The 18,636-nt window shown below is 41.6% G+C and overlaps 1 protein-coding gene across 1 annotated transcript in view; it reads left to right on the top strand.

Annotated features, from left to right (window-relative positions):
- DCT (dopachrome tautomerase) overlaps window positions 1–477 on the top strand; it is a 31,966-nt gene extending 31,489 nt beyond the window's left edge. Inside the window, exon 8 of the mRNA XM_047869413.1 lies at window positions 305–477. Coding sequence (XP_047725369.1) covers window positions 305–477 — 173 coding nt within the window. The remainder of the gene's footprint in view (window positions 1–304) is intronic.
- The last annotated feature ends 18,159 nt before the right edge of the window (window positions 478–18,636 follow it).

Here is an 18,636-nt window from a genome sequence, read left to right as displayed (position 1 = left end):
CACGAAAGTAGTTATATACTTCCTTGGAGGGTTTATTCTGTATAAATGTTTGTCGTAAGAAATTTAAAAATGCAATCAGCTGTATGTAGATAATCGAATGCCATTTCCTCAAGAAAGACAATTCTGGATATGACAAAGTGTTGGTGGGGAAGGGAAAGATAAATTTTATCCTGGCCGGTAGAGTTTTGCTTTATCAACAAAAAAATGCACGTGAAAAACAAATTGGTGTATTCTTTTCTTCTCTAAGAGTATTCAGCTGATGAAAATCCCCATTGTCAACCCTTCTTTTCTGCTTTTATTGCAGTTGAAGAAACTCCAGGTTGGTCCACAACCCTCTTGGTGGTTATGGGAATGTTGGTGGCTCTGGTTGGCCTTTTTGTGCTGCTGTTTTTCCTTCAGTATAGAAGACTTCGAAAAGGCTACACACCCCTAGTGGAGACACATTTAAGCAACAAGAAGTACACAGAAGAAGCCTAGAGGCTCACGCCTTTCCCTAGAGAAGCGGCCGTAGGACCCGGCTGATGTACAAACGAATCCTCGCTGTCCCTCCTTTAGTTGAAGATGTTTGACACGGTTCTTCCTATTGTAGTGATTATCCCAAACACAGAAGACGCTTAGCTGTAGTTGCTGGTTTACTTGTTTAACAGACTCAAACTGGAATGTTTGAGGCTATTTCTCTCACCAAACTAAGGTAGAGCTAACAATTTATGGTATCTGATAATAACTTCCACACTGATTAAGCCTCCTCATGTTCTGAGAACACACACACATGCACGTGCGCACACACACACACACAATTGATAGAGTGGGTTCATTTTAATTTGCAGGTCAGTGTAATTTGAGACCTGGGCAAGATCGTGGTTCGATTTTTTCTTAGCCCAAGTGTCTTCATTTGTAATGGGGTGGGGGTAGGGGGGGCAGGTGCTTCCTGAGTCTCCATGAGTTTAGCTCTAAACATCAATGCTTTTAGGTGCCTTCCTGATTGTCTTTCTGAGGCCTGCTGTGTCTTTTCTTCTGTAGCCTTTACAATGTGCTTGAAGATCCTATTTTCCAAATAGGATGGAGAATGACTGACTGAATGAATGAATGATCAGTTTGATTCTGTTTCGTAAATTAGACTTTTGAGAATTTGTCAAAACCTGCAGTTCTTAACAGTAGACATATCATAAGATTCCATAGCTGGATAAACATTGATCCTATAGTGATAAATAGATGAAGGGTTAAGTTATAGAGTTTCCTAATTAATATACTGTTTTAAGTCTACTAACAAGTATAGAAACACTTCTTCGAGGAAAGGCTGACTGGAAAAGGCTGTGAGGCTAGAATCCTGAATATGGGACAATTTGATTAGAGTTTCATTACTCTGAGGTCTCATTTGGCTGATCCTGAACAAATTACTTTGCCAAGTAGCCTCTCAGATGAGAAATTATTCATGTATAATGCCGTTGGTTTATTTTTAAGAGTTGACTTTAGATTTACTAATGCTGCACTGTACTGACAGTGACCTATGGATGCTAATCAATTAAGTCTTATCATTTTAAAAGCAAACCATTCATACAAAATGCGACAATGCAGAATTAAATGGTTGTGTTCCACTAAGTAATCATTGTATCATGAGACATAAGAATGGACAATCTTTACTAAGATACACAGACTTACCAAGATGACCCCTACTTCTGAGAAGTTAACAGTTACTGAGATTTCAAGGTAAATTTCCTCTGCTCATATCTGACACCTGTGCTTCAGGAGTGAGGCCAGAGTTCTAGAAGGTAGCCTGTGTGTCCACTCATTTCAACTCCTCTTTACTGGAATGGATGTGTGTGAAGAATGGGTGGGAAGAGGACCCTGGAGCTAGATACTTTCTACATAGGGGGGGGTGTGGTGCTAAAGGGTGTAAGATTCATCAAGACGCAGTGTTATCCCCTGGAATGAGACTGTGAAAGCCAGAGAAATGGACAAGGCCCATTCTGAACTGAATTTGAGCCTGAATATACCTCGTAAAGCTACAGGTATATCTGAGAGTGGGCTCAGCACATGAGAATCAAGGTAGCCCAGGGTCCTTTGTGGACCTTTTCTAGCCACAGCCACACATAGATCTCATTCTTGCCTTTAACAGTATCTATGGAAAATTCCGCAAAGTTTCATGAATGTACTCTAGTCTGGAAGGTTTACTCTCCGAACTTGGGGTTGTTGAGGAACACAGTTTTACATCCTGTTTTTAAGCTAAAAGAGAAACGTTAAAATGAAGATATAATTGTGCATGGTAGGTGTGTTTCTGAAAAGTTACGTTTAAATCAATGATATGTTAAAAGTACCAGGGGAAATTACTTCTTATAGATGAACTATATGAATAATTCTACAAAGCAAATAACCACCTCTAGCTTACTTTTCAGGTACATCAGAATTTTCATTCATCATATTCCCACACGATTTATTTAAAACAAGATCTATCTGAGGTAGAAATAGAGGGTAATCACTTACACTTAGCTACTTTTATCTATAGTGAATGCAACTTTTTACAAACATTATGTTTTATAATGTCTTCCTAAGAGAAACGATTTCCTAATTTTATAGTTCATAGAAGAGGAATAAAATTTTCTAACATTTTCTAACATCACAATAAATCAATGATGAATGCCTTTTATGAAATTTAAAGGTGGAGCGAACTTGTTGGAATGAAAAAGTTGGTATTTACTTACATTGAATATTATGCAAATAAAGTCAGAAAATACCAGGAAGCATTGTACGGTTGTATTTCTCAATGACAGTGGAAAAACTCCAACCTTGAAGAAAATGAATAGATCACTGTATATGTTTCTATCCTCAGTATTAGAAAAATTGTATGTAAATGAATTATGGTTTCGAAAGAAATGCTTTTATAAAGCAAACATTCAGAAGTGAAATTAAACCTAATAACTACCTTTCCTTTGTGAATGAAACTCTCTTCTAATTGTAAAATTCCTTGCTATTAATTTGTGTTCTGCTTAGGATTTAACATTGTTAATTGTAGTAATCCTAATGAGTAATTTTAATCTTATATTAACAAGAAGTAAAAAAAAATTATTAAAGAGAAAAATGAAAAAAAAACCACGTTGTTTTGCAGACTTTTGTCCATCTGTTGGGGGCTATTGTTTTTTAATTTGTGAACGTCAATTCCCATCTTTTTCGCACTCAATATACATATATTGGAATATGTGTGTGTGAGTGTGTGTGTGTGTGTGTGTGTCTGTATAAAACACATAATAACTACTTCACTTTTGAAAATAAGTTCTTAAACTGATGTTTCTACTATCGTCTGAGTTTCTCAGCAATTGCTACTTCTTGGCTCTCGATTGCAGGGCTAGAGAAACCAGACAGCAGCCTACTCCCAGGTGACGAGTTACATTCGATGTCTCCAGTCTAAAGACTGATCTTGGGGTAAGGTAGGGGAGTAGGGTGGCTACTTGAAGTCACTGACTGGGGAGGCAAGGTCCTGCAGCAGCTAATTTGCTGATCCTCTTGCAAACTTGCGATCATTTTGTTGGGGATGCAGAAGAAAGGAGTTAGAGTCAGTGAAGTATGTGGTGTTCGCTTCCATGTTTAGAATCTAAGCTTCTAAAGGTCAGGTTGGATGCCTCTCTGTTCAGCTTCAGTGCCATTGTATCAAAGCACTTTAAGTGCTCAGGGAATGTGGGTGGTTAATTGATACAGGAGCATAAAGAGTCAGTTCGCTCCCCAGTGGGGACGTAATTACTCTCCTCAGTGCAATGGCAAAACCCCAAGTTGACCTCTTCCTATTTCTGCAGAGTCTTGCTCATCCTGAGTGCTCTATAAATATTTTTTTTTAATGTTTTTTTTTTTATTTATTTTTGGGACAGAGAGAGACAGAGCATGAACGGGGGAGGGGCAGAGAGAGAGGGAGACACAGAATCGGAAACAGGCTCCAGGCTCTGAGCCATCAGCCCAGAGCCCGACGTGGGGCTCGAACTCACAGACCGTGAGATCGTGACCTGGCTGAAGTCGGACGCTCAACCGACTGCGCCACCCAGGCGCCCCTATAAATATTTTTAATGAATAAACTGTTCTCAAAGTAGAACTTTTCATTCCGGGCCTCTGGCATCTGTTTTAACATGTGCCGGAGAAAACGTAAGATAGCGGGATCTTGAATTCCTGCCATGAAATTAATAACAACCTCTCTTTCAGATTCTGAGTTGTACATATGCTGTATGGAACTTTATTCCATCCAACCCAATGCAAGGGAATACTTTCAGCTGTATTTTCTTCCCCCCACCGTTGGCAGGCCCCAATTCTACCATTTACAGGGACAAGGATAGAAAGTGAAGACTTCGTGGTATCATTTTAGGGCCTTGGACTATCCGATGTCTTAAAAGCTTTCTTTCAGCGGAAGGTGTTAGTGGCCAAATTAGTGCCTTTCTTATGCAGATAGACCCAGGAGTTTGTGCAGAAACTCCCCAAAGATGGCATGATACTTTGACTTTAGCTACAATGGCAATTCAAGCTGAAGATAACCGCTGTGAATGTAATTACGCTTTGGCAGGTAGTTTAATGAAATCTTGAAAACAACATGCAAGAAAATGATGAGGAATGGGATAAGTTAAAGTTTTCGAAAAGAAAACAAAACAAAATTCAAGGTTCCTGTTGAAGACATGTACGTCTCTCCATTTTCATCAAGATTATGCCCATTTGGCAGAAACCGTTAACCCGCTTGTGTTATTTGCCCCACCGACTCAAGTCAGACTTCATGAATGTAATTAATATGACTGAATTTGGCCCTTTCTCGAGCCATTCTCTGCTATAACTATCACCTCATCTCCCACATGGAATTGTGCTCTGTGTTGTAAACAAGGCTTCGTAGAAAGACTTAAGCTTGTCCTTTATTAAAATAGTAGATATTTCACTGCCAGAGTACCCCCTCTGACTACTCACTCACTTTGTATGTTATTAAGCATTTCTGAATTTGTAATTAGCAGACCATCCTGATTAACAGCAGAGTAGAATTAGGCTGACAACAAAGCAAAAACTGCCCTCTTGTGTTTTATTAGAAAATTGCACTGTGTGGTAAAGTCCTAGCTTTTTTTTTTCTGTACTGTGGTTAATTGCCTGGGGTGGGGAAAAACAAAACAAAACAATCCAGACGCTAAAAGATTTGCCATGAATTCAGAAATCAGGACAGATAAAGCACAATATTTAGAAGGAAATTATTTCCTGTGGAGGCAAGGTAATGATAATTAAGGCTCTTAGAATTTCCCTTTTAACAGATTTTGAAATGTTAAATGTTCAACAGTAAACTATAAAAGTTTCAGGGAACATTTCAGCTGCTGGGCAAAATTCTTTTATGCTTGTCAAACATACACAGGGGATATTTTATCATTTATCCTACGATATGATTTATAGGATCATACTACAGCTGGAGGTTGGGGAAATTTCTTTTTCAATTAAAAACTGTTACCGAGAAGCTGGTAAATTTTGGAAAAGGTGTTAGGGGTCTTCTGAAAAAATACTGGATCAATGAATTGAAACCAGATGTAAATATTTGAGTTTGGGTGAGGGTGTGAACAGGGTCAGGAAATATCCTTCACTGTGGAAAATTCACTTTTCAAGACTAGACTATTGGCACTATGGCACCAACAGCAAATACTTATTTGGGTGCCCACAAGTGGCTTAGCTTATATTAGGTGATTGAAAAAGGGACTTAGTAGTAAAGAAACCAAGCTTTCTTTAATTTTTTTTCAGTGCTTACTTATTTTTAAGAGACAGAGCATGAGCAGGGGAGGGGCAGAGAGAGAGGGAGACACAGAATCTGAAAGAGGCTCCAGGCTCTGAGCTGTCAGCACAGAGACTCATGCGGGGCTTGAACCCACGAACCGTGAGGTCATGACCTGAGCCGAAGTCGGACGCTTAACTGACTGAGCCATCCAGGCGCCCCAAGAAACCAAGCTTTCTATCTAGTTTTGTAAAGCTTCCCCTTCCAGTATGTATACCCAGGTAAAGATTAAAGGGAGAAATACAGGGCAAGGCTTCCCCCCACCCCACCTTATTCAGGGTTTTGTTTACATGAGAAAAGTGGGGGTCCAAAATTTTTCAGCTGAATCTACCTGTTTTCTCCATCTTTGGTGGTTCTCTCGAATGGGGATTCCAGACACAGTGATGGTAGCTGTTTTTATGGGGAGTAGGAAAAAGGCAAAAAACAAAACAAAACAAAACAAAACAAAACTGCGGAGTCAGATTTGAAACACTTAGCTGCCACAGGATGAAGGCTTCTCTTGAAGGGAATCATTAATATGTGCCCTATTGATAAATATGTTATTATATGACACATGTTGCTGGAAACCTAATTCTCAAAGCAGCAAATTTATTATTAACGTTTCCACTGAAAGCCTCGTTTCCAATACTTTTATTTGCTTCTTTAAATAGCAAGCTTTGACTTGACTGTTGACAGTGATCCATTCTTCTCTTCTTAAAAGAGTATCTGTATTTCAAAAGTCTTGCACTTGGCAGCAAAGAGGCACACTGAGCTAAAACGCATATGTGTTGAAGCTTTAAGTCACAGACCTATTTATGCAACAAGTGACCAGCCTTGAACACAGACAGACATGTAATCTCAGTCATAATCCTACAGTACTGTCTTGTGCCCCTGTCTCTTCTTCTGCCGTGACAAGCATACAACCTCCAACCTCTACGTCTCCGAAACTCTCATTTGAGCTACACATTTTCTTTTTGTTTTGGGCATTTTACAATTCCGAGGCTTGTAACATATTATAAACTCAGGGTCGTTTTCCTTCACTCTGTGCTTTTCTCTCCTCTCAATGTCCTCTCATCAAGATGCCGGCTTCTTTGTGTTTTTAGCACGTTTACTTGAGATAGTCCCAACTCTTTGATCTTGTGCTGACTCTAAATCTTTTGCTGTCAGCCACCGGGCGAAGAGATCTGGTACGTCCCCAGTGCCCTGTCTGCCAGAGCCTGACGGCATCATCGGGAGTCTCCCACAATCAAAGGGCTCTTCCAGCCCAGGAACATGCAAATTTGTTTCTTTTCTACTTCAGTATGTCACAGTCCACATTTTGCAGCTTAGCTGCACAAGAGCAGGCATGATAAAATCATTCTGAAGTTGACACAGGGCGTAATGGATGTCAATTCATTGTTTTCGAGCAACAGCCAACAGAACATCAGATTACTGTGAACTCACCTTGCAGCTAGATGGCTACCTCGGACCTTTCCTCCACTTGCTGGAGACAGGATGCACCGGCGCGTGGCTTTTATCACAGAGCAATCTGCTCACCTTTGTTGTAGCTGTCGGGAGGCAAGAACCCTGCTCTCTGGAAGGTTTGGCTGAGACTTCTGGGTATGTACCTCACTATACATAGTCACAGGACAAAACAGATGCCTCAGCTCATTCCCCACTTATAGCTGTCACCTGCCCCCGCTGGAACTGTTCCCTTCTCTCCACACTAAAAATGCCACTGGAAAATATTTGTTAAAAAGCCCACTATTTTTTCCCATTCAAACCACCAGTCAGTGACTTGACCTTAATTATTTCCCTGCGTGAAATCTCTGGCAGTCTAAGATAAGGGTTCTCTGCTCTCATGAATAGCATGGTATTTCCGGAGCCCTGTCACAGGCTGGTGTTCAATACAATCCAAGCATAATTCCTGTGTTGACATTTGGCAGGTTTCCTTTTAGCCCGTTGGGCCCCGCGCTGGTCCAGTGGGGAGGGGGGCTTCCCGAGGGCTAATTTCAAAGGCAAAGGGGCACGCTGGGGATGAAATACCGACCAGCTTCAGAGGGCGTGGAAGTGAAATGCGTTAAGAAAGTTTTTTAATTTTATTTTTGAATTACTTTAGTTTTGTGTGGCAAAATATGTATAATATACAGTTTGCCATTATAACCGTTTTTAAGTGGCTCAGTGGCATTAAGCGCATCCACAATGTTGTTCACCGTCTCCACCGGCTATTTCCAGAACTTTTTGGTCAGCCCACACAGACACTCTGTGCCCATTGAAAAAGAATTCCTCATTCTCCCCCTCCCCCGAGCCCCTGGAAACTTATTTAACACGGTGTTAGGAGTCTCTCCCATCTCGATCCTCAGACCCTCAGCTCTTGTGTTTTGGGTGGGAACCTTATGGTCTTAAATCAGTTACTCTATCCCATACCCCTGGCTGCAGTGTCTCAGTCATGAGTATAAAACTGAAAGCTGCAACGTTGGAAAGGAATCTTTGCTGAGGTTTCTGGGAAGGAAAGCGGAAAGACAAGGTGTCACCTTTGAGTGGCATGGTGTGAAAACACGAAGTCTGGAATCCCAACAGCCATTCTGTCTCCTTGAGGGAAAGTTTGAAGGTGAGGGGGCGCTTTTTTTTTTCTTTTAAATTTAGGCCCATCTGAGCTGGGGTTTCTCTTTCAATATGAAGATAAATTCATCTGTGGGGAATTTTAAAATAAAGTGAGAAAACAGAGGAGCTGGTTTACTTGTTTATTTTCAGACACAATTATCCATTCCTTTATTAAGAAAATTTTCTTTGTTCCTTAAACATTGCAAGAAAAACAGTGCTGCACAAGGAAGGGCCCTCTGAAGGCAGAGGGGCATCCGGGATAGTGGTTCGCTCAGTATGTGGTCTCTGGAGCCAGAGTATACGCATTGAAATTCCAGCTCAATCACTTATTTACCACCTAATCTTTATTTTTAACTTCTTTTTTTAAACTGTTCTGGGCTTTAGTTTCCTTGTCTGCAAAAAGGATATTAATAATGTTCCTCCAGGGGCACCTGGGTGGCTCAGTCGGTTAAGCATCAAACTTCGGCTCGGGTCACGATCTCACGGTGGGTGAGTTCGAGCCCTGCGTGGGGCTCTGCGCTGACAGCTCGGAGCCCGGAGCCTGTTTCCGATTCTGTGTCTCCCTCTCTCTCTGCCTCTCCCCTGCTGGCACTCTGTTTCTCTCTGTCTCTCAAAAATAAATAAATGTTAACAATTAAAAAATAACAATGTTCCTCCGTCTCCAAACATACACTGGTTGTTGCAGGACTGAGTAGAGTGCGTATATGTATGTTCTTCAGAACACTGCCTGTATAACAGACTGGGTGGTTTACACAAGAGACGTTTTCTCAGGGCTCTGGAGGCTGGAAGCACAAGATCAAGGTGCCAGTAGAGTTGCTTTCCCCTGAGGCCTCTCTCCATGGCCGGCAGATAACTCCCCTCTTGCTTCCTCTTCACATGGGCTCACCTCCAAGGGCACACGTCCCTGGTATCTCGCCATGTGTCCAACTTCCCTCCTCTTTTAAGGACACCAGTCAGATTGGATTAGGGTCTCCTCGCCCCAGTTGCCTCATTGGTAACTTAATCACTGCTTTAAGGCCCCATCTCCACATATAGTTACATTCTGAGTTTGGGGGGGGGTTGGGATTTCAACCACAGAAATTGGGGGCAGGGGCATAATGCGGCCGACAACAGCCTGCAACAGAGAAGCCGCTCAGTGAGCGTCGAAGTTATGTGTCAGGTCTCTATGGAACGCCTGGCACGTGACACCAGCGCTGTGGGTGAGACTCCTTGATCGAGATGGGCGATCACAGCTCCGAAACTCAGAAGCAGGCTCTGCCGAGTTCGAAAAGGCATCTGCAAAGCTAACCAGGGCCCTGGTGTTGGATGGTGTCTCTTTCAGGCGGGAAGGGCCTGGGTGATTTCTTGGTGCTTCGTCTGGGGCGGGGTGTCCCTGAGCCACAGACGGTTTCCACTGGTGTAGAGTCCTCTCACCTGCTGAGCCAGGAAAAGGGGGAAGGGAGACAGTGACAGAGCCGAGAGAGGCACATCCGGGAGGGAGGGAAGGAACCAGGCCGCTAAGCCCCAAAGGGCACCGCTGCCTTTTTCACTTGGTGGAGAGAGAACAGGAATGCAAATGGTGTGTGAAATGTTAAATGTGAGTGAACTTTAAGCAATTGACATGGTGCTTCTGCTTCATTACCAATTTCTTTCTTTCTTTTTTTTTTTTTTTTTGCTGGGGAAGCCAGAGCAAATGTTCCGTGTTTCCTGCTCTTTCTAAGACATGAACTTTACTGTCAGGCTCAAGTTGGAATCACCACAGGTATACCTGGGAGCCTCAGATCCTGCTTTTTCCTTAGTTTGCTCCCTCGGCTTGGCTTTGAGCCAGGAAAGAAACAGAAGGGGACTGTAGAGTCGGGAGGGGAAGGGCCGACTAACTCCCCACCACTCTCAGTCTGGAGTGGGAGGTATTTACTCGCTTCCAGAACAGTCTAGAGAAATGAAGAGATTTCCCCCTGCCTAACCACATGCCTCTCTGTAAAGTGTTTCACTTTATAATTTTAACCTTCCAGAGGTCTTTTTTGGTCCTTCCATATTTCGTCTGTTGTCTTTCACATATTTGACTGCTGTAGGACATATTCTTCCGAAAATGATGCATTGATGCCCTTAGACTGCCTTACAAACCGCACATGGGATTTGCATGTATCATCGAACCAATGAAAATTGTGCACTACACCGCATAGGGGCCACCCGCCGGGAGCCAGCTCAGTCTCCACAGAGCTGTTAGGGTTTTCTCCTTGCACTATTTGCATACTTATTTGAATATTGTTTTTGTTAACATTATTTATTTATTTATTTTTACTTTTTTAACTTAGTTTTTCAATGTTTATTTATTTTTGAGGGAGAGAGAGACAGAGTGCCAGTGAGGGAGGGGCAGAGAGAGAGGGAGACACAGAATCCGAAGCAGGCTCCAGGCTCTGAGCTGTCAGCACAGAGCCCGAGGTGGGGCTCGAGCCCACCAGCCTTCGAGCTGGGAGATCATGACCTGAGCTGAAGTCCTCAAAGACCTCAACCAACTGAGCCACGTAGGTGCCCCAGTATTTGTTTATTTTTGAGAGAGAGAGAGAGAGAGAACATGAGTAGGGGAGGGACAGAGAGGGAGGGAGACAGAAGATATAAGCAGGCTCTGCACTGTCAGCACAGAGCCTGGCGTGGGGCTCGAACCCACAAACTGTGAGATCATGACCCTAACTGAAGTCAGACACTTAACCCACTGAGTCACCCAGGCACCTCACTTACCTGAATATTTAATTCTATGTTCACTCCTTAATATCTTAGAAAAGTGAGTGGAAAATGAAACAAACAAACAAGAAAATAACACTAGTGATAAACTTCACAAATGTAATACATCTGGGTCAAAGAGGCAAATCGAGTGGGGATCGATTTAAACCCAGCAGGATGTAAACTGGTTAACCGTGGGTTTGGCTGCAAAAGAAAAGCGTATGAAAAATATTAAAAATCCTGAAAATACATGCTCAAACATTATGTGGAAATGGTGAGGTGTACTTAGAAATTTACAATATTGTTTCACTCCTTGGGAATATGTATTTACTGCTGGGCTTTCAACTTCAAGGTCTTTGGATATTTACCATCCTTAGAATTAGATTTGGTGGCTGTCAGGTAAATGGTATTCGGCCAAGGCTAATTTTAATCTGCACTCCTAACCCTGGACTATTCTGTTTCATTAGGCTATTAAACATATCAGAATAAGTACATATCTATGTACTTAAACTCTTAAATCTAAGCAAAATTAACTTTATTTCCACCCCTCCCCCTGTCCAAATAATATACTTACTGAACAAAACTTAAACAAAGGAAATATAATTTGGCCCTTTTATCACTCATCACTGTTAACAATTCAATTAATAATAAAAATTAAGGGCACCTAGGTGGCTCAGTCAGTCAAGCGTCTAACTCTTGATTTCAGCTCAGGTCATGATCTCACGTTTTGTGGGTGGAGTCATGGCTTGTGAGATAGAACCCGTCCTCCCCCCACCCCCACCCCCGCCCCTCCCCAGGCTCTGTGCTAACAGTGTGGGGCCTGCTTGGGATTCTCCCTTTCTCTGCTCCTCCTCCATATGCACACTCTCTCCCTCTCTCTCAAAATAAATAAATAGACATTTGAAAAAATAAACAGAAGCTATATTCCTAACCTTAATTAGAAAGTCTTTTTCTGGGGCGCCGGGTGGCTCCATCCGTTAAGCTCCTGTTGATTTCAGCTCAGATCATGATTTCCCGGTTGGTGAGTTCAAGCACTGCATTGGTTCCACACTTTCAGTGCACAGCCTGCTTGGGATTCTCTCTCTCCCTCTCTCTGCCTCTCCCTTGCTCATGCACGCTCTCTCTCTCTCTCTCTCTCTCAAAATAAATAAATAAAATGTAAAACAAACCTTTTTAAAAGTCTCTTTCCAAAAGCAGTAGGCATGACTGAGGGTGCAACCTTGGGGTCCAGAAAGGATCATGTTTCTTTTTTCCCCAGGTATATGATACACGAAAAACTAGTAAGAAATCTGGGATTTCCATCTCGGGTTTCTCTCCTTTCTGTATTGCTCAGACCTGGTGGGGCGGATGTAGTCTTCAGTCTGACTTCATCCCCAAGGGAAAAAGCACTGGCAATTTGTTAACTGTTCCATTGATTCCTATGATGCCATGGGAGGAGTTTGAAAGCTGGTTGTAAACAGTTCAGCAGACCACCGTGGTCCACCTTTTTTTTAATGTTATAAAAATATTTTTAAAGGTGTTATTAAATTTTAAAAAGTAAACACACATTTGACTTTTATATAGTTTTAAATTTGAAATTAATCACGTGTCTAATTTTAAAAATCGAGCACATTTTGCATATTCTAGAATAAAAAGTTTTTGAAGCAAAATATGAAAAAGAATTTACAATTCACACTGACTTTGCAAGTTTTATGAAAACTTATTGAAATATTGAATACTTAAAAAAATTTTTTTTAATCTTTATTTTTGAGAGAGAAATAGACAGTGTGAGTGGGGGAGGGGCAAAAACAGAGGGAGACACAGGATCTGAGGTAGGCTCCAGGCCCTGAGCTGTCAGCACAGAGCGGGACGTGGGGCTTGAACTCACAAACTGCGAGATCATGACCTGAGCCAAAGTCAGACACTTAATCGACTGAGCCACCCAGGAACCCCAGAAATATTGGATACTTTAACTACAGTTCTATTGTATTTTTAATCCTCCAATCTTTACTATCAACATAAAGTATTGTAAAGAAATCTAGATTATAAAACATATTGATTTTACTTAAATTGTGATAAAAGTTAATTTTATTAAACACATCAATGGAATATTTATGAAAAAACTTATAAATGTAATACGTCTCTATCATTACTCATCCAAATGTTGGTGGCCACAACCACAAGACTAATCATGCGACATAATAATTGAATTTAGTTATCTTTACGCTTTAGTTTACTTGCCATTATATAAAAGCCAGAATTTGCACATATTTTTTAAATTTTGTGGTATTAAAGGTATATTTGTTGTTTTGACGCAGGGGTTTGCAAACTTTTATCTCAGGAGCCAGATGGTTATGTTAGACATTGCAGGGAAGGACAGTTTCTGTTGTAACTACTTGACTTTGTTTTTCTTTTTTCAGGCTCTATAGTTTTTTTTCCTTTCAGTGTATTGAGGCATTATTGACCTACAGCACCATATAAGTTTAAGGTGTACAGCACGATGATTTGACTTAGACATAATGTGAAACGATTACAAGTTTACTTAACACGCATCCTCTCCTATAGATGTCTAAAAAAAGAAAAAAAATGTCTTTTCCCTTGTAATGAGAACTTTTAGGATTTGCTCTCTTGGCAGCTTTCAAACATAACCAGAGGGCAGTGTTAATTACAGTGATCATGTACATTTCATCCCCACCCCTTATGTATCTTTTAACTGGGGGCTTGTACCTTCCAACCACATCCTGCCTGCTTGTTACTGAAGTGGTCTGTGCTCTGCTGTCCTTTGAAGGATACTGTCCTGTTTCCGCTGCCCATGCTGCAGTTGGGTGAAGCTCTTTCAGTGACTTGTGAAGGCATCTCCCAGGGTACCAGCTGCCCTGGGAACCTGGGGTTTGACATCAGACTAGCCTTGTTTCTGAACTCCCTCACTGTCTCTTTCCCTGAGGAGGAAGGAGAGTGTTCCCCTCAAGATCTGGCAGCTTTTCCTTTACAAACCTTAGAACACCAGATGTGTGATCTCACTTCTTCCCTGGGACAATGGCACTACCTTGTCCCAAAAGAAGCTAAACTTGGAACCTTTCATGGGTCCCTACATTCACTCCTGCAGAGGCCCACATTCAGGACTTGCCTTCCCTACGACACCCGGGTGACCTTCAGGCATCCTTTTCTTTGAAACAGAGAACACAGAACCAACCTAACACAAGAAGACAGATTTAGGTTCTGCTGGAATATCTGATTCTGTAAGTCAACACCGATCTCGAGCCCAACTCTTCCAGGATGGCCACAGCCTTCCAGAGTTTGTGAATACTGCTTATTGACTTTCCAACAAAATTCCTTTTTTTTTAATGTTTATTTACTTTTTGAGAGAGAGAGAGAGAGACAGAACATGAGCAGGGGAGGGGCAGAGAGGTTTCATTCTTTTTGATCACCGAGTAATATTCCATTGTGTATATATATACCACATCTTCTTTATCCATTCATTAGTCAATGGACATTTGGGCTCCATACTTAGGCTATTGTTGGTAGTGCTGCTATAAACATCGGGGTGCATGTGCCCCTTTAAAACAGCACTCCTGTATCCTTTGGATAAATACTTAGTAGTGCAATTGCTGAGTCATAGGGTAGTTCTATTTCTAACTTTTTGAGGAACCTCCATACTGTTTTCCAGAGTGGCTGCACCAGTTTGTGTTCCCACCAGCAGTGCAAAAGTGTTCCCCTTTCTCTGCATCCTTGCCAACATCTGTTGTTGCCTGAGTTGTTAATTTTAGCCATTCTGACAGGTGTGAGATTATATCTCATTGTGGTTTTGATTTGTATTTCCTAATAATGAGTGATGTTGAGCATTTTTTCATGTGTCTGTGAGCTATCTGGATGTCTTCTTTGGAAAAGTGTCTATTCATATCTTTTGCCCATTTCTTCACTAGATGATTTGTTTTTTGGGTGTTGAGTTTGATAAGTTCTTTATAAATTTTGTATACTAACCCTTTGATATGGCATTTGTAAATATCTTCTCCCATTCCATTAGTTGCCTTTTAGTTTTGCTGATTGTTTCCTTTGCTGTGCAGAAGCTTTTTATCTTGATGAGGTCCCAATAATTCATTTTTGCTTTTATTTCCCTTGCCTCCAGAGACTTAAGTTGCTGTGGCTGAGTTCGAAAAGGTTGTTGCCTGTTTTCTCCTCTAGGATTTTGATGACTTCTTGTCTTATGTTTAGGTCTTTCATCCATTTTGAGTTTATTTTTGTGTATGGTGTAAGAAAGTGGTCCAGGTTCATTCTTCTGTATGTCGCTGTCCAGTTTTCCCAGCACCACTTGCTGAAGAGACTGTCTTTTTTCCATTGGATAGTCTTTCCTGCTTTGTCAAAGATAGTTGGCCATATGTTTGTGGGTCCATTTCTGGGTTCTCTATTCTGTTCCATTGATCTGAATGTCTGTTTTTGTGCCAGTTCCATACTGTCTTGATGGTTACAGCTTTGTAATACAGCTTGAAGTCTGGAATGGTGATGTCTCCAGCTTTGGTTTTCTTTTTCAGGATTGCTTTGTCTATTTGGTATATTCTCTGGTTCCATACAAATTTTAGGATTGTTTGTTCTAGCTCTCTGAAGAATGCTGGTGTTATTTTGATGGGGATTGCATTGAATGTGTCAATTGCTTTGGGTAGTGTTGACATTTTAACAATATTCGTTCTTCCCATCCAGGAGTGTGCTCATCTCTTTCTAAAGTATTTCCAGAGCTGAACTCATCTGTGTGGTTCCTCACCCAGACCCAGACCTCAGATTTTCTTTCAGTTTTTTTCTTTCTCTTTTCTTTTTTTTTTTATAGAGGAGATCATCTCAGAGCCTCTTAAAGTAGCTGCTCGCAATTTGCCCAATGAACTATAAGTTAAGACCCCTGATTTGATAATCAGCACCCACCCCAGATGAACGACCAAATTCACTATTTCAAGGGTTCATTATTCTCCAGGAAATGAGTCCTTATTTTCAAGACTTCCTTGTCTGGGTAGTGCATGCTTTCCATATATTACTCTAGAAGCCACACATGGGATCCAGGTGTATGGCTCACACCAGGCTGGGTGCTAGGGGTGCATCGTGGGTCTGTGACCTGTACTGTTGCACGGGGTCCTGTGCTCAGAAGGGCCCCGTGCTCACTATAGTGCTCTGTTGTCACCATCTTGAAATTCCTAGTAGTTTTATCTTTGAACCTGCACTTTGTATGTAACGTCTGTTGAGACAGTGCAACATATATGTGAGAGGAGAAGATACACATAATATGTGCCTGCTGTTCCTTGCTACTGGTTTTTTTTCTTTTTAAAGTTTATTTATTTATTCTGAGAGAGAGAGAAAGAGCATGTGTGCATGTGCACATGAGTGGGGGAGGGGAAGAGAGAGAGGGAGAGAAAGAATCCCAAGCAGGCTCCACACTGTCAGTGCACAGAGCCCAACACGGGGCTTGAACTCATGAACCGTGAGATCATGACCCGAGCCGAAATCAAGATTCAGACACTTAACCGAATGAGCCACCACTGCTTTTGCATATAGCACTGGGGATGCCCCATGAACACAAACCTCCCGTGGACCCATGGTGTGGGAGGGAGTTCCGCAGGACACAAGGTGGGTACCAGCAAGCATGTTGCACCTGTGACAGGTGAGTAGGAACACGGATGAGCCTAAGGGCCACACTTTCATTTGAATGAGAACTCTCATTGAATGCAGAAAGGGGTGGACGGTGTTCTAAGTCACACAAATGGCCAGGGAACCTCATCATAGCTTTTCTCTATTAGTCAACCACTCCCTCTGGCAATATGACACAGAAAGAAAAAGAAAACCCGAGCAACCCACCACTCCTTTTCCTTCCCGGCCTTCCTTACTTGTCAGTAAGCTGAAGGTACAGAGTGTTGGTAGAATGTGTGAGAAGTGAAATGAAAACAATTCAGTTAGTGTTAGTTTGGCGCAGTGTTTTCACTGTTCTGGTAAGAACAAAACCCAAATGCATAAGCTAGGAAATACAGATTGTGTAATTTCAATGGTTTCTGCATAAGAGTTCAAAACACTTATATTTCCATTTAAAACTGTCAATGCACAGTATAAAGATGAGCAATAAAATTCATGTTATAGCTTAATTTCTTAAGTGCGGTGTTAAATAGCAAATTAAAAAATACCATGACAAGTTGGGAGAGAGATCATGGAAGAAAGGAAAACAGTTTATATTTTAGCACCTCGCACCATACCTTTTTCCTGGACAGGCCATCACACTTTTTCATTGTGCAGGGGATCTGGTAAATTATGTAGCTGTGCCTGCTGGGGATGCTGGCTGAGGTCGGAGAGGGATTCCCCATCTTCTTCAAAGGCCTGCAGGGCATCTTTGGAATCTGCAGGCCAGCAAGACTCTAGACGAATGCATTCGCATATTCCTTATGATAGCTCACTTCAGTCTCTCTTATGTCAGAGCAGAGTTATAGGCTGGCCAAGATATTGATTTTTCTCCACCCTCAGGGCTGTGGGCCCAGCCAAACTTGTCAAAAGCTCCAGGCAGGGCCCCTCTGCCCTCAAGTGGTCTCATGTATTGACATCAGAATGCCACACGTGTGGAGGGAAAGTTACTTTAGAGAGGTGCAGTTGTGGGCCAGATCAAAAGATTTTTTAAAAAGTCTATATAATCTCAGATGCTAGAGAGGAGGCTAGAAGAATACCTTTTCTCTAAAATGGATGTGATTTTTTAAAAGTGTATTTATTTATTCTGAGAGAGAGAACACATGCAGGAGAGAGGCAGAGAGAGGGAGATAGAATCCCAAGCAGGCTCTGCACTGACAGTGCAGAACTCAAGCCCACGAACCATGAGATCATGACCTGAGTTGAAACCAAGAGTCAGATGCTTAACTGACTGAGCCACCCAGCCGTCCCTAAAATGGATGTGATTTAACGGCAGGACCACTGCAGTGTTATCAGGTTTGGTTAGATTCAGCTAAGAGGGAGAATACAAAGTAAGCAATTCTTTTTTGGTTTGATTTACATGTATTGTGAACTGACTACCATAATATGTACAGCTAACACCCATCTTGTCACATAGACACAGTAAAAAGAAAAGGATAAAGGAAACATTGTTTTCTCCTTATGATGAGAACTCTTAGGATTTGATCTCTTAACCACCAGGCTATATCCCATGGAGCGGTGGTAGCTCTAGTCAAGTTGTCCATTCTGTCCCTTGTCCTTATAACTGGAAGGTTAGGCCTTTTGACCACTTTCCCCCAATTCTGCATCCCCTCTGCTAACCACAAGTCTGAGCTCTTTTTCTAGAGTTTGTTTTTGGTGTTTTGTTTTGTTTTGTTTTAGATTCCATATACAAGTGAGATCATACAGTATTTGTCTTTGTCTGACTTATTTCACTTAGCCTCATGGCTTTGAGATCCATCCATGTTGTTGCAAATGGTAGGATTTCCTTGTTTTTTTTTGTTTGTTTGTTTGTTTTTATGGCTGAACTATATCCCAGTGTGTGTGTGTGTGTGTGTGTGTATCACAACTTCTTTATGCATTTATCCATCAGTGGACACTTAGATTATTTTTATGTCTTGGCTATTATAAATAATGTTCCTATGAACATGTGGGTGCAGATATTCTTTGAGTTAGTGTTTCTGTTG

The sequence above is a fragment of the Prionailurus viverrinus genome, chromosome A1 (assembly GCF_022837055.1).
Source record: "Prionailurus viverrinus isolate Anna chromosome A1, UM_Priviv_1.0, whole genome shotgun sequence".
NCBI classification, from domain to species: Eukaryota; Metazoa; Chordata; class Mammalia; order Carnivora; family Felidae; genus Prionailurus; species Prionailurus viverrinus.
This window is presented reverse-complemented; position numbering and strand designations above follow the sequence as displayed.